The sequence below is a fragment of the Tyto alba genome, unplaced genomic scaffold (assembly GCF_018691265.1).
Source record: "Tyto alba isolate M040663 unplaced genomic scaffold, T.alba_DEE_v4.0 Super-Scaffold_39, whole genome shotgun sequence".
NCBI lineage: Eukaryota > Metazoa > Chordata > Aves > Strigiformes > Tytonidae > Tyto > Tyto alba.
This window is the reverse complement of record NW_024881314.1, coordinates 182525-197205: the sequence shown is the minus strand read 5'-3', so window position 1 is coordinate 197205 and position 14681 is coordinate 182525. Positions and strand designations below refer to the sequence as shown.

Genomic DNA, 14681 nt, shown 5'->3' with positions numbered 1-14681 from the left:
GCGGCCGGCCCCGGCCAGGCGGCCCCCACACCCCAGGCCGCGCTGACCCGCGGGGGAGGCCGCCCCTGGCGGCGTGGGGCCGGCGAGCGCGGCCAGACCCCGCGCGCGAGCGACCGGGACCCCGCGCGGTGCGCCGGAGGGAGCGGCGAGGCGGGCCGCGGCCCCTTTAAGGGCTTCACCTGTCGGGCGCGAGCTGGCGGCGCCGCGCCACCCGGAAGTGGAAGCCGGGCTGGAGGGAGAGGCGGGGAGGTCAGCCGGAAGTGGCGGCCGCGAGGGGAAGGATGCCGCTGCCCGTCCAGGTCTTTAACTTGCAGGTACGGGGCCGCCGCCTCCCGCCGCCCCCGGCAGTGCTGCTTCGCCGGGGGCCGCCGCGGCCGCGCTCGGCGTCCCTCCCGCGTGGTGCTCGGCAGCGCGGCCCGGCCCGGCCCGGCCCGGCCCGGCCCTGCTGCGGCCTCTGGGTGGCGCGGCGCGGCCTCCCCCTGCGGCTCCGCGCCCGCCGGGGACAGGGAGCCGCTCGGCCGGCCCCGAGCCCTCGCTCGCCCTTCCACTGGGTCCGTCTGTGTCGCTTCCGCCGCCGTTCGCGAGGAGCAGCGCCCAGCCGAGCGTCCTCCGGCAGCCGCGGCGCTCCCCGTCGCTGCAGCGGCCCCCTTGCCTGATCTGCGCGGTGTACGTGCCGTAGGTAGGGCTTGGGTAGCAGAGGAGGGTGTAACGAGGTGGCAGATGAAGAGGAACTGAGCGTCTGCAGTTAGGAGGGAAGCCTCGGGAGTCCACAGGGCGTCGGTGTACTAAGCCTGGACCTTTAGTAGCTGCACAGGAGATCCCTTTGCCAGTTAATTGTCTTCCTTTTAGCAGCCAGCAAGTTTTTTGTCAGGGCACAGGGGTGCGGAAAGCTGGGAGAGGATGGGGGATAGTTCAGAATCCAGCTCAGCTTCTTCATCAGTGACAGATCTGTACCGCACCCCCTCGAGCAGTCGGTCACACCTCTTTCGAGTACAGCAGGACACTTCAGCATGAGTGCCGGTTTATCAGATTGTGTGAGGCCTTATGAGGCACCTTCCAGCTGGGTGCCCTTCTGGGCTCAGGAAATATGGGGGAGCGAGCATTGTTTTTGTTGCTTTGTGAGTAGTTCTTAAGTAAACCTTGCATCTTCTTTTCAAAATAAAGAGTTAGCTTGAAAATGTCAGAGTTTACATCTCCTAGTGGGACTTCCAGCCCACTTGAGTTTTGCTTTGTCTGAGAGTTGAGAGTATGCAGCGTACAGCCTACCAGTGTAGCAGGGCACAAATCATTAATTTCCTCCAGCTGGAGATACTGTTAGTTTCTGTTGTGCTGATTTCGAAGGAGTCCGTATCAGGTTTTTAGTATGGTAGGCAAACACAGCCTGAAAAGAGCAACCCTGATGCTTAGTGTTTACGATACAAGAAAAGATGCAAGGTAGATAAAAGTGGAGACAGTAATGGTCTCAATATATGGTGACTTAAATGCTTCTATGCACAGTTTTCCTGAGTGGTGATCTGGACAATCAGACTCATCTTTGCACCCTCCCTCCCTTTCCTTCATGCAGAGAATAACAAACTAGGAAGCAAACTTCTATATGCTTTACTTGATTTTACTTCAGATTTTGGGAGATTTCACATCAGCGTTGAGATATGTGCATATTTGATATGTACCAGTCTGTGAAAGAATAAATGGGCTGTGAGTGAATACAGGATGCATCAATTTTTAGAGTTAGGAAATGTGGATCTGCTCTATTCCTTCTTACAAAAAACACCAACCCAGCCTCAAAAAAAACTCTGTCTCTGATTTCATAACAAACAGCAAAATCAATAAAAACTTGAAAATAATTGGATGTTGGTGGGGACAAGGTGGTTGGCATTTTTGTAATTTCTAAGGTCCACTAGTGCAATTTACCCCAAATCAGGTGTTGCTTATAGTAATATCTGCACATATTCAGCTTTTATAAGAAGATGTTCAGGTTGGTTTTTCTGAATTTAAGTTGGTAATAGCTAGAGGGGGGAACGTACAGCACGCTTTTGACTAGGAGGAGGAGAAGAATTTTGTGGTAGCATACCAGTTTTGTGTGTGGGAGTGCATAGTAAATTGGTCTTAAATGGGAACACACACAGGGATTGTATTCATGTGCTTGCACTGAGGTCATCGTAGTGGTATATTCCTCATGTGGTTCAAAACAGTGCAAGATATACTGGGAGAATAAAATTCTGTTGCTCATGCAAAAGAAAATCTACCTGAACTGTTATACTCTGATAACTATAGTAGGTTAGTTCACCTGATGGTAAATTTTGCTGAGCCTTAGTGCTGCTTGTTTTAGACAACGTGTCATGCTGAGTAGTGGTATTACTAGAGAAAAATCCTAAGCCTGTCCAAAGACCGAGGAGTTTTTTTTCATTTTTAAAACTTAATTTGTATTTAAGCAAGTCCTTAATGGATTGAATCGTGTGGTTGTTTCCTGCTCAAACATAATAAGCTGCTTTTGACCTCATTTTGCTATTCTAGGGTGCAGTAGAACCAATGCAGATTGACGTAGATCCACAAGAAGATCAGCAAAATGCACCTGATATCAACTATGTGGTGGAGAACCCCACTCTGGTATGTGCTGGTTGAGGGCTAGTAAGTTATGTTTCTTGGGCATCGTCTCTTTAAGGCTTTTGAAGAACTCCCTCATTTTACTCCTCGTCAAATTGTTATTTAGAGATTAAGAGATTATCTTCAAAGCAAGGTGGGATAAGAATAACAGTGACCTCTTCCGTACTGATCTCTACTGCACCTTCTGAGATGAAGGAGGAATTGCTGTTTTGTGACTTGCTGTGTGCTGCCTGTTTGCCACAGTTTCCATTCTGAAATAACTTAGTACATCACTTGATTATTTACAGAGACAGCATTCTTTTATTTGGAGGCTTGTTCTTTGAGGAGCAAGGCTCACGTGCTTTTGTTTGATCCTCCGGAGACTGGCTAAAACACACAAAGCTGTAGAATTATAAAAAGCTGTATTTGCTTATATCAGTTTCTTCAATTTTTAGTGAATGGTTTGAGATTTTGGCCAATTTTTATGTATCAGCTCTGTAACAGTGAGAGATGGGTGTTGCAGAAGACAACAAAAATGTTAATTGGAAAAAGCTAAAGCAACATTAATATTGCAAAATAAAGCATGGGGTTTTTATTGCTTTTTTTTTTTTGGGTATACGACCTGATGCTTTGTTTTATTTAATTGCATTCCAATTCTTTTCTGAAGCTAGAGTGATGAAGCAATTATGTTGTGACCTTTATGTCTGTTATTACTATAGCATCTAAGCGTTCCACAAAAATTAGTGATTTTATTTTCACCATAACTGAGGGATCACAATTCCCCTTTGTCATTGAAAGAACTGAGGAGTATAGTGAAGTCACTCAGTGATTTCAGGAGTTTTTGGGATTTCAGTAAGGCTTTCCTTGCACTGAATCAGGCAAGAATCATTAGAAAATGCTACTGTGACATCTACAGTGGTATCTTAATTTAGACATACAGAGGTGTGGGAGTCAGGCATAATACAGGATGCATTTTAAATGTGGACAGGCAACCTGAATCTAGTGTTTCCTACTGCCTGAATCCTTGACTTTTCCCTGAACATTCTGCTGTGGTTGTTTGCATGTGTACTTCTATCTTCAAGAAATCTCCCTGCAATGACATATCGTATCTTTACTACATGTTTTTTTGCTTCGATTCCTCCCCCCTTCCTCCACCTTGAAATCTGTTAAGCGTTCAGAATTTAAACCTCAGATCCTTGATCCTTCCTCAAGAGTAAGACTCCTATTTGTTCTCAGAGGAAATGTTTTAGGAAATTAGCAAAAGAATGCAAATGGTCATATGGAAACTATTTTTCAAGGAAAAACTACATCTGAAATGGCGGTCTGGTTTAGGAAGCTTCAGCTCAAATGATGGAGTCTTGACAAAATTATTAACAGGTGATACAGTCAATTCTTAAAGTGGGTGAGCTGATTAGCCTTAATGGGTAGCTTCACAACTGACATACAGAAAGGCAAATTGTAATGTAGTGCGTATTTCTGAGCAAATTACTAACATTTGAAGAAAGTGGAAGTGGAATAATCTCAGATGGTCTTTTATTTGTCTGGGTCAAGTTGCCTTCCATGAAGTGATTGGGACTGCAGGAAAACCTGTGCAGGTCACGGTGTACTAGCTTGATTTAGTGTTGCTGTCTTTGCCTTCTAAGACCAGGTTTTGTTTGCAGGATTTGGAGCAGTATGCATCCAGCTACAGTGGTCTGATGCGAATTGAGCGGCTTCAGTTTATTGCTGATCACTGCCCACAGCTGCGGGTGGAAGCTCTCAAGATGGCACTGTCATTTGTCCAGAGAACTTTCAATGTTGATGTGTATGAAGAAATCCACAGAAAGTTGTCTGAGGCCACCAGGTACTAAGAGATCATGGGAACCTGGGGAGCTTGGACTGTTTTAAGACTGATGTGCCACAATGGGGGACTCTGCATGTGATACTAGCATGTTCCTTATGCAAATTGTCTTTGCCCTTAGAATCTGATAGCAGTGAAATGTGTGTGTTCAGGCCTAAGGTCTCATGCTTTTTTAAAAGATTAAACACAGAAGACATTATCTTGTTCTGAAGCTTTAGTGTAGTAGTAGTGTAGTAGTCTTAGTGGACTCGTAAACATGTACACCCTGTGTCCCACATAGAGATGTTTGTTTGAATTCAGTGACTCTTTAGCATCATTAAATACTTCCATAGAATGTGATAATTTATTGCAGCGTTGTTACTAACTTGCTTTCCATTGATTTATAGAGCAGGCTCTTTCTTTAAAATTATCAATGACTTGTTAATAAAATACCTGCAAAAGAGCATTAGGATAATTCTGAGAAGAATTTGTAAACATCTGTGATGTTGATGTTCCTGTTTTCCCTGGAAACCTTAGTAGTCTTTTTCTTTTTTCCCCACCATCCTTGTTTTTCCTTTGTTCTATTTTGTGTATGCAGTACTGTATGTTAGTGTAACAGTGCCATGTACTTTGCAGACCTCTGTTTTGAAAAGTTTGCAGCATAACAGCCCCATTCAAACTCTTTCCTTTCAGAGAACTGCAGAATACACCCGATGCTGTCCCTGATAGTGGAATCGAACCCCCTCCTCTTGACACAGCTTGGGTTGAAGCTACACGCAAAAAAGCTCTTCTTAAACTGGAGAAACTCGACACAGATCTGAAAAATTACAAAGGGAACTCTATCAAGGAGAGTATCAGGTGAGATGCAGAAGGCTCTGCTGGAGCAAGGAAGAGCATTTTGCTCCTCCAGGCACCTAACATGGGATGTCAGCTGCATTCAGTGCCTTAGGTCAGTGTGTCGAGTTACTAGTTTGAAATGAACTGACTGTGTCCCTTTCTGAGCACACAGTTCATTGGTATTTTAATTCCTGTGCTCCAGGAGAGGCCATGATGACTTAGGTGATCATTACCTTGACTGTGGGGACCTCAGCAACGCTCTCAAGTGTTACTCACGAGCCCGTGATTACTGCACCAGTGCTAAACATGTTATCAACATGTGTCTCAATGTCATCAAGGTAGGAGGGCTTGCAGAAAGTAGTACTTGGTGTGTTTCTAGTATCTGCTGTAAAGTTCACCTGTACTTTGCTCTGGTTACATCTCTTGTGTCTGCAGTGATACTGCTTATCTAAGTAACACCATTTATCCATGCCTGTTCTACACTGTTTCTGGCTCTCTACAGGTCAGTGTCTACCTCCAGAATTGGTCTCATGTTTTGAGCTATGTAAGCAAGGCTGAGTCTACACCAGAAATTGCAGAAGTAAGGTCCTGCTTTTTAACTTGCATGGGTTTTCCCTTTGTTTTCTGTCTCCCAAATTTGTAAACCGACTTCTTCCTTTCCCCATTTATGACTTGCTCCCTGTAAGCCTCCCGTCTTCCTCTAATTCAGCCTCCTTGGCTGCTGTACTATTTCTTTTGAGATTCATTGTTGCTTTTCTCACATGATATGTGTGTATGAAATTGTACTCATGGTGAGAACAGAGAGACTTCCCACCCTCAATTCTTGCTGTATTTCCCAAGACAAATAAGATGAAGTTATCTTGCTGTTGAGATGTGCAAGTTAATTATTAGGATGAAATGTCCCAAGGGCAGTTATCAACAAAATGGTTTTCAAACTGCTTGCTCACTACTGCTTTTTCTTATCCTGTAGCAAAGAGGAGAAAGAGACAGCCAGACACAAGCAATTCTCACCAAACTGAAATGTGCAGCAGGTGGGTGAATCCTTCAGTTTCCTGTATCGTCTGCCTGTCTTTCTGCCTGTTAGCTGTCTGTAGGGCTCCTAGACAGCAGTGTGTGCTTGGTTTATTTTTCTCTCTCAGATTTGACAGACTTAGTATTTTCTCACCAGAAATGCAAAATTTGATAAAGCTGATGAGAGGGAACTGCTGATTTGGTTTTGCCACTTCTTTCTTCTCCCTAAGTTTCTTCAGAGAGGATGCCAGTGTGAGTCAATGTAGTTCAAAAGATGCTAGATGCTGTCTGAGACTGTTGTTTCACTTCAGTAGTGAAGGCACTAGCAACCGTTTGGGGGCCTGTCCTACTCCCCAGATTTTGAAATTTCTCCTAATCTGTATACATACTATCATAAACAAAGCACTAACTTTTTCCTGGTTCCTAGGCTTGGCTGAACTAGCTGCTCGGAAGTACAAGCAGGCAGCAAAGTGCTTCTTATTGGCATCATTTGATCACTGTGATTTCCCTGAGGTGAGGACCAAGAGGGAGCTGCGTGCAGGTCTTAGAGGGGATGTAATTCTTTCAAGTATTAGGTTTTAAAATTCAGATATTATAATTATTCTCACAGCACTCCTGTATAGTTTGGTGATGCTGTGAACCTTGTGTGTGTTGGTTGGTTGGTTTGTTTTTTTTAAAAAGTCTCTGTTCTTGAGTCCTATAAATGATCTACTCTAGATCACATAGGAATTACCTGTGAGATTTGTGTATCTGTGTAGCTCAATCAAAAGACTGGCTGTTGGAATTGGTTTCTGCTCTCTTAGCAGTGAGCAATCACTCCTCAGGCTCTGGGTGAACGCCTGAGAGCATGCCAAGTGGCTCCACTGCATTTGACAAGGACTAATCTTGTCACTGCGTGAAGGAAAGGCCTGGGGTAGAATACTTAATTCCAACCTTCTGCCATTTTTATTCCAGCCCAAACCAGGACAAGTAGTCAGTGACAGTTCTCTCTCTCTCTCCCCCTCTCTCTCTCTAGTTGTTATCTCCTAGCAATGTGGCTGTGTATGGTGGTCTCTGTGCCCTTGCTACCTTTGACCGTCAGGAACTACAACGAAATGTTATCTCCAGCAGGTAAGTGATGCCTCGAGAGGAGTTTGTGTGTGCTGGACATCTTTTGGGGCTTGGGACTTTGTTTGAGAATGGATTCTGGCACTCATAGTAATAGCTTTCTCATACAGAAGAGAACGAATCACTGAGCCTTAGTTTGTCTTTAGCATTAAGTGACGTTTCACTGTCTAAAACACAGTGGTTAATCACAGCTGAAATTTTAGTAGTATAATGGAAATTTCCAACCTGGGTCTAATCCAACATGTACATAGCCCAATTTTCTATCTCTATCAGTGGTCCATACCAGACATTAAATCAGAGGGGTAGAGCCCTACAGAAAGCAGCTGTGAGATAACTTGCCTTCATGTTATCACTTGTTCTGGTGTATGTTAATCATATTAATACAATTTAATAATTGTTAATACAACTTGCAGCGTACTCCATGACGCATACAAGGTTAAGAGAATTACAGCCATTGGAAGAAAATGAACATTTGTTTGTCATAGATAGAACTACAGTGATACTGAATTCCTGTCAGCTGAGTGTACAGAAGCACTAATTTTAAATTGATGTGGAAAAAGGGTTGTTACCCTGACTTTTTTTATTGGCCAATTCATAGGCTGAGATCCCAAGGTTTGGAAATCTGTGATGGAGAATTGGGAGAGCGCTGAGAAAGAATGTGCATCCTGGAGATCTCCCACACTCACAGTAGCTTATTTTCTGGAGACAGTTGCATGCTTAGCCCGGCATGCTGTACTTTGTGTTCCCTTTCAAAGCACATCCTTCACTAAGCTGGCCAGCACAGACTAGAGTGCATGCACAGATGTGGCCTCTGTTTTCTAGTGGTGTATCCTGATTTTGACCTATTCCCAATTTTTTTTTTTTTTTTTTTCTCCTTTCTGTGAACTATTTGGTCTGTCAAAAGTCTCTTGCCTTCTTTCATCACAGCTCTGATGCTGTCCTGCATCCCTCTTGTGTTCCAGGCTCCCAGCCCTGATGAAAAATGGGCTGTCTGGTCTGTTAGAAAATAAATTCTTGTAATCTTCAGATGGTAGTGAGAGTTTGTAACCTTGCAACTCAGAGTGATGGGGTTGTGGCGTATTTAACTGATGGGTGTCAATGTCTGATCACTGCCATCTTTATCTGTAGCTCTTTCAAACTGTTTCTGGAGCTGGAGCCACAGGTTCGTGACATCATTTTCAAGTTTTATGAATCTAAATATGCTTCATGCCTGAAGATGCTGGATGAGATGAAGGTGAGTTGCAGGGGAGCAGTGCAGAACAGACCCTTAAAGTTCCCTTCGCCTAGTCTTTTGTGAGAAGCAGCAGCTGTTAAAAGTAGCTACTAAGAGTGTTCAGCTCTTCTGCATCTTCTGTCTCCTGATGTGGTGAGTGGAAATTGGGAGTAGTTTAGCAGCAGAGGGTGAGGAGAAATTGTAAATTTTTAAAATATATTGCTAGTTCTTTTATGCATTCTTGCCTTATAGTGTTGTACTGCTGTAGTGTAATATCCTTAAGGTTTAAGTATATACACATATATGTTTCAAAACATAGGAATGATATATTTTTCCAGGCTGCTTCTCAGCTTCCGATGTGTGTTTGTTTGTTTTGTTTTTTTTTGCACAGGACAACCTGCTGCTGGATATGTACCTTGCACCTCATGTCAGGACACTTTATACTCAAATTCGAAATCGTGCCCTTATCCAGGTAATTGTTCCTGTAATCCTGAGAGGTGGATGAACAGAGAGATAGGCCATCTCTTTGTAATTGCTTTTCCCATGATTTTTCAGGGGGTGAGGGAGTACACTTGGCAACTGAGTATTTTCTTCTTCTTAGTATTTCAGCCCCTATGTGTCGGCAGATATGCGCAAGATGGCCACTGCTTTTAATACCACAGTGGCTGCTCTGGAAGATGAACTTACTCAGCTGATCCTGGAGGGACTGATCAATGCCAGAATAGACTCTCACAGTAAGGTGAGTGCATCCAAGCAGCAGATTATAGACTGAACAGCTGTACTAAGATTAGAAACTCTCCATTCCTGGGACACTTTGAAGTTGCATTCTTCTGTTGTGACTGGTATTTTCAATAGGGCTGATCTGTGTGTAAACTCAGACTCCAGGATACCTTAGCTTTGTTCCCTTGCACAGAAAGGGCTTCCTGCTGTGCAACCTTGTCATAGCTCCTATGTACAGTTCTCTGTATTGGTTACAGATTCTTTATGCTCGAGATGTAGATCAGCGCAGCACAACTTTTGAGAAGTCTTTACTAATGGGCAAAGAGTTTCAGCGACGTGCCAAAGCTATGATCCTGCGAGCTGCAGTCCTGCGCAACCAGATACATGTTAAGGTGAGAGAATGTTAAATGTGGACTTTGAGGCAGTGATAAGATTTTTGTCTTTTTTTTTTTTTTAACTGAAACTATAAAAATTGGTGCATGGAAGATTCTGGAGGGGAATGGATTTATTGTGCTTATGATCGGACAAATTCTTACAGTAGTAAATACTAAATATGTAAGAAACAAGTGTTTCTAGCCAATACATTGACTTGCTTGTACAACACAATGCCCTTTGAAGTTTATATGCTTGGATTGATTATAACTAATTCATTCCAACTAATTCTTCGTAAACATATCTTTTCTCTTATCAAATCAAACACTGAAGTATTTTTTTTTTTAGTAGAGGAAGTGAAAAATGCATTGGTTTCTTGGAGTATTCCTTCCAGGATGCAGTTCCAAAAGAGTGCCCTTGGGGAGGTTAGGCCATCTGCCACAGAAAGTGTTAAATTCTAGAGTATATTAATCTCTCTGACAACTAAATGCCAGATAGGATTCAGCTTCTGGGGGCCAACAGCACATTGTGCATAGTAAATAAGCATGTCTTGAAAGTTCTGGTTTGCCTTTTTTTAGGAACAGTTCTCATGAACTGTAACTACAGAAGTTGTAAGCACAAAGCTTTTACAAAGCCATCATTATTTTTGAGTTGGGGGTATGCTCTCCTCCTGTTGTTATCCTGCTGTGCTTCACCCGTGTTTCATTTGGTCTCTCAGGAAGCACTCTGCAGGATATTTACACATCACTAACTAGGATGTGTTTTGGTCTTGTTGCAGTCTCCTCCGAGAGAAGGTAGCCAAGGGGAGCTTACTCCAGCTAACAGCCAGTCCAGGATGAGCACCAACATGTGAAAAACTTCGTGCACTACCAAAAGAAATGGTCCCTCCGGGACTGTACCCACTAACTGCTGAGCTTCACAAACTGCCCCTGTCTCCCTCACTTCTTGTTTGAACGGAGAGGGTCAGGGCTGATGGTGGATAATATGAATATTCTGATAACTTCAATTCTCCTTGAAAAGAAATAATTTCTAAAAACAGCATCCCTGCAATGGGTCATCATTTCAGTTTTGGTAGAACATCTTCCTTCATTCTTCCACCACTCCATAAAGAGCTGTCAGGTTATTCATATGGATGCTGATTTCAGAGTTTTTCAGCTGCTATTAGTTTTCTTGTTTCAAAGCTGCAAGAATAGTTAGTGTTAAGTCGAATGGGTAGGTGTGATCTAAGATGAATTTTGCTGGCCTGAAAGTATCGCCTTGCTTCTAAGCAATGCTGAGCTTTCTGTTTGTTGCAGATAAACTTAACAGGTGCATTGCTTTTAATTATGACGCTAGAATTCTGATGGGAGAGGAGATGTCCTTTGAGAAACTCTGAATGATTTTTCACCTACACCAGAAAACATGGCACTGCTTCCATACATTGAGTCACAGGCCTTTGTTTTAGGGTGTTATGTTTACCCAGATTCGGATTCTTTCTCTCTGGTCTGTGTTTCCAAAGACCTGTTTCCTGATGCGTTTCCCACTTGTGCGTGACCTGGCTTTGGGGTCCGATGTTACCATAGCAGTAAATCTCTACTTCATCCAAATACTGCTGCTTGTCCAGTCTTACTGCCATAGTGTGTAATGGTTTTCCAACATGTGCAACAGTTGCTTCTGGTAGCATGGATAAATGCTATGAAATACCACTCAAGTCCTGTGGAAGAGCTGAAAGCAGCCAATCTAGGTGCCCGCTCTGCAGGTGCATTTATTCTGCTTTTCCTTTTATAAAGGGATTAAAGGTGGCAGCCCAGGTGTCTGCGTGTTCTGTGTTAATGAAAGGAGATATGCACTGAATTTTCTGAAGTCACTGCAGCCTTGCATTCATTTAATCCATAAGGCAAGCTAAGAATTTTGATCCAGCTCTGACTGGTCTGGCAACTGACTACAGATGTTACTGTTAATGTGTTAATGCCTTTTTTTTTTTTTTTTTAAATAAGTTGTTATGTAGTGCATTAAACAGCAGGATTAAAAAGCTTCTGAGTATTTGGAGTTTTGTGTCAAAGTTGGGTTTTAGGTATCTTGATCTCAAGCCATTGATTTTTTGCTAAGCTTGATGGTGTGTTGTAGGCCATTGTAATTTGATTTCTGATCTGGTTAGAGATGTAGTTTGGATGAACTGTGAAGAAAGTTCAATTTGAGGGAACGTTCTAACAGAAAAATTTTTGGACTGCATTTGCATGGCTGCTAAACTGCAACAGTGCTCTTTCCCTCTGGCTTTCCATGCTTTTTATGACTTAGGTGCTCAAAATGGAAGCAATAGTTCCTGTGAGGTCTTTTGTTAAATGTCTTCCGTTTGGCATGGAAAAATTCTCCCATTTTTTGAGGGGGAAAAGGAGAGAGCTAGTTAATCAAGAACTTGGGAGTCGGGCATCACTGATGGCCAGTTTAGTGAGAAAGGCAAGTCGAGTCTTCAGGTAAATTGCTGTACATCCTTGTAGAAATGATGGGAAAGTTATTTTAATATCTTTTGCTCATGCTGAAGGAAAACCATTCAGTCCTATAATACTATTTAAATGTTTTTGCTTTCTTCCTAAGATGGGCCACTGATACAATTTCTAAGGAAAAGATCTTGAAAAGATGATTTTGCAACCCAATTGAATGTGTCATGTCAGCTGGCTATCTTTGCTTACGCACAGCTTCCACTGTCTTGATTTTATTAGATCTGTTCCTTCCTGGAGGCTTTCTGCTAGAGGTATCCTCAATTTTAAGTGCACGTCTTCAGCACACTGACTTGAGAGTCTCTGCTCATCCAGACACTACGCTTGCCTGCTCTCAGGAAGTGACTGGAAGCGCGTATCCTTCAGCAGTCAGCAGGGAGCCCACGAGGTGGCAACAGCCGTTTCCAGCTCTTGCTCTGGCCCGAGGCAGTACCATAGCTGGGGCAGAGGTGATCAGTTTCTTCAGACAAAAGTGCTTACAACCTCTTCTGGACAGATAGAGCATTTCTCTGTTATTGCTTAGTTCACGGGCACTGTTCAAGCATAGTGTATGCTTTTGTATAGAATTACTGGCATGTAACTCCTTCCTTTAGCCTGTAAAGGAAGCTGCTGTTGCTTTAGGATCTTGTAGATGTGAGCCAGGGCTGTCCAGGCATATTTCTTCTAGACATTGTTTAATGCCTGGTTCAGTCCTAACTACCCACCAATCCAAAAATCAGGAAATACAACACAGCACGGATATAGTTCTGTATGACTTGTGTTTATAAGCAATTTCCTGCAATGAAAGATTATTGTTGCCTTTAATTTCAAAGTAATTTTCCAAGTAATAAATGGGAAAATAGTGACTCACATAGAATGAATTTCCAGTGATTCCCTGTGACCACCAAGGTCAGTGGATGTTTTATAGGATCTGTAGCATGTTGGTATGCTCAGAGGAACTTATTTAAGTGGATTTCATGAACTTGTGCAGCACCTTTTTGTTGATGAGGAAGGAGATACCAGTGTTAAGCCATAATTTATGGTGTCTTCATGCAGTGTAAATCTTGCTTTCTTTATCTGACTTAGCTTGGAATAAAGGAAAATCAGTTGGAAAGAACCTGGTTCTTTTGGCAAAGGCAGTTTTAATTAGTGCAACTAATTTTAGTGGTAATGTAGAAATTGCCATTATGAGATTTGTGTTGAAGTAGTTGGAGATGACTGGTAATTGTCTGGCCAGAACTTGTCCAGCATAGTGGTCTGTGTTGCTAAGATTTGTAGAGGGAGGTCTCTAAGAGGGGGAGATTATATTACCGTTTGCACTGTGGCTGGGTGCAGCATCATCTCAGATTTCAGTGGATGAGGGAAAAAATAACAGAGTTCTGGCTTTGCCCCATGCCATGCATGTATGATCTGTGCACTGGTTTCTTGGACTTTGTCATAATGGTTTCAGTGTTACTTCCTAGCTTAGGTGAAATTTCAGCATTGTTCCATCCTCTGGACCGCTCCCAAAACGGCCGATGAATAATGTATTGTTTCTGAAAGATGCAATGTAATATAAACTTCCAGAAAAACAAATGAGGAAACCCTAATAGTAGTAAAAGTGCTTCTGACAGAGACCCATCACGCATGGGTAGAAAGTCTTGGTCAAGTATTTATTTTATTTTATTTTTAAGAGTAAAGTCTCAGCCATCTTAATTTGACTAATCAAGGTTCTTATGCCATTTCCTTCATTACTTTTTACATGAAGCAGATGACAATGAAGGGAGTACTGTGCTCCACAGGACAGTGCTCTTAGTATTTTCTTGTGCCACCCCCTTGTGAAAGCTGAAACTAATACAAGTCAGCATTTCATATTTTCAGTAGTCTACCAACTGTGAACTTGCAGTAGGGTGAAAAACACCAAACTAATATGGATCTGACTTCCTCTTATCTCTCTGATGCTGTTAGGAAATTGAGGATGCTTCGCAAATGAGCTTTGTACTTCAACTGATACTATTTTGGCTTCTGTGCTCCTATAGATCTCAAAATTCCATTCAAGGTTTCATATGCTCTGATAGAAGAATCTAGCTTTAGATTATGTCATAGGATAACTTCATCAGGTTAAATTAATTAGATAGGGAACAGAAACTGGCTAATAGAGTATGTCAATCTCTAAGAGAAATGTATGAGATTCAGTAGTTAGAAGTTTGATAAATTCATACTGCAAGTAAGACAGTTTCTTGACAGCAAAAAAATAATTCAAGCTTAGGCTTCAGTAGACTTACTAAAACTTATTGAAAGCTACAGACTGAGGGGTAGCTGCGTTAGCAAGAGATGGTCTAATTCAAACCAGAATTCAAGTGACAAGACCTGAAAATCTCTCTTACATGGTAGTAGATCAGGCTAGGTAATCTTGTTGTCCTTGATTTCACAGATAGCACTGTTTCAGTTCTCTAATACTCCTGCAGCTATAGCTTTGACTATTATACTCCGTGTGCCTGTAGTTTATGTGACTGTGAAGTCTGTGTACATAGAGTTTGTACCCTGTAAATACATGCTGAGATCCAGGGTTTTCAATATTTGT

At 42.6% G+C, this 14681-nt stretch overlaps 1 protein-coding gene across 3 annotated transcripts; it reads left to right on the top strand.

The window, feature by feature from the left end:
* The first annotated feature begins 214 nt into the window (after window positions 1-214).
* Window positions 215-11666, top strand: GPS1 (G protein pathway suppressor 1). Of its 3 annotated transcripts, none has more exons than XM_042802683.1 (14): window positions 215-314; window positions 2515-2607; window positions 4245-4426; window positions 5096-5260; window positions 5442-5577; window positions 5742-5819; window positions 6210-6270; window positions 6678-6763; window positions 7266-7360; window positions 8486-8591; window positions 8962-9042; window positions 9172-9309; window positions 9548-9682; window positions 10441-11666. In XM_042802683.1, the coding sequence occupies exons 1-14, from the start codon at window positions 282-284 to the stop codon at window positions 10513-10515; spliced, it is 1464 nt and encodes a 487-aa protein (XP_042658617.1). In that variant the 5' UTR covers window positions 215-281; the 3' UTR covers window positions 10516-11666. The 3 variants fall into 3 exon arrangements, with proteins under 3 accessions (XP_042658617.1, XP_032857747.1, XP_032857746.1); XM_033001856.2 differs by lacking the exon at window positions 215-314 and adding an exon at window positions 379-666; XM_033001855.2 differs by lacking the exon at window positions 215-314 and adding an exon at window positions 573-679.
* Window positions 11667-14681: the final 3015 nt, after the last annotated feature.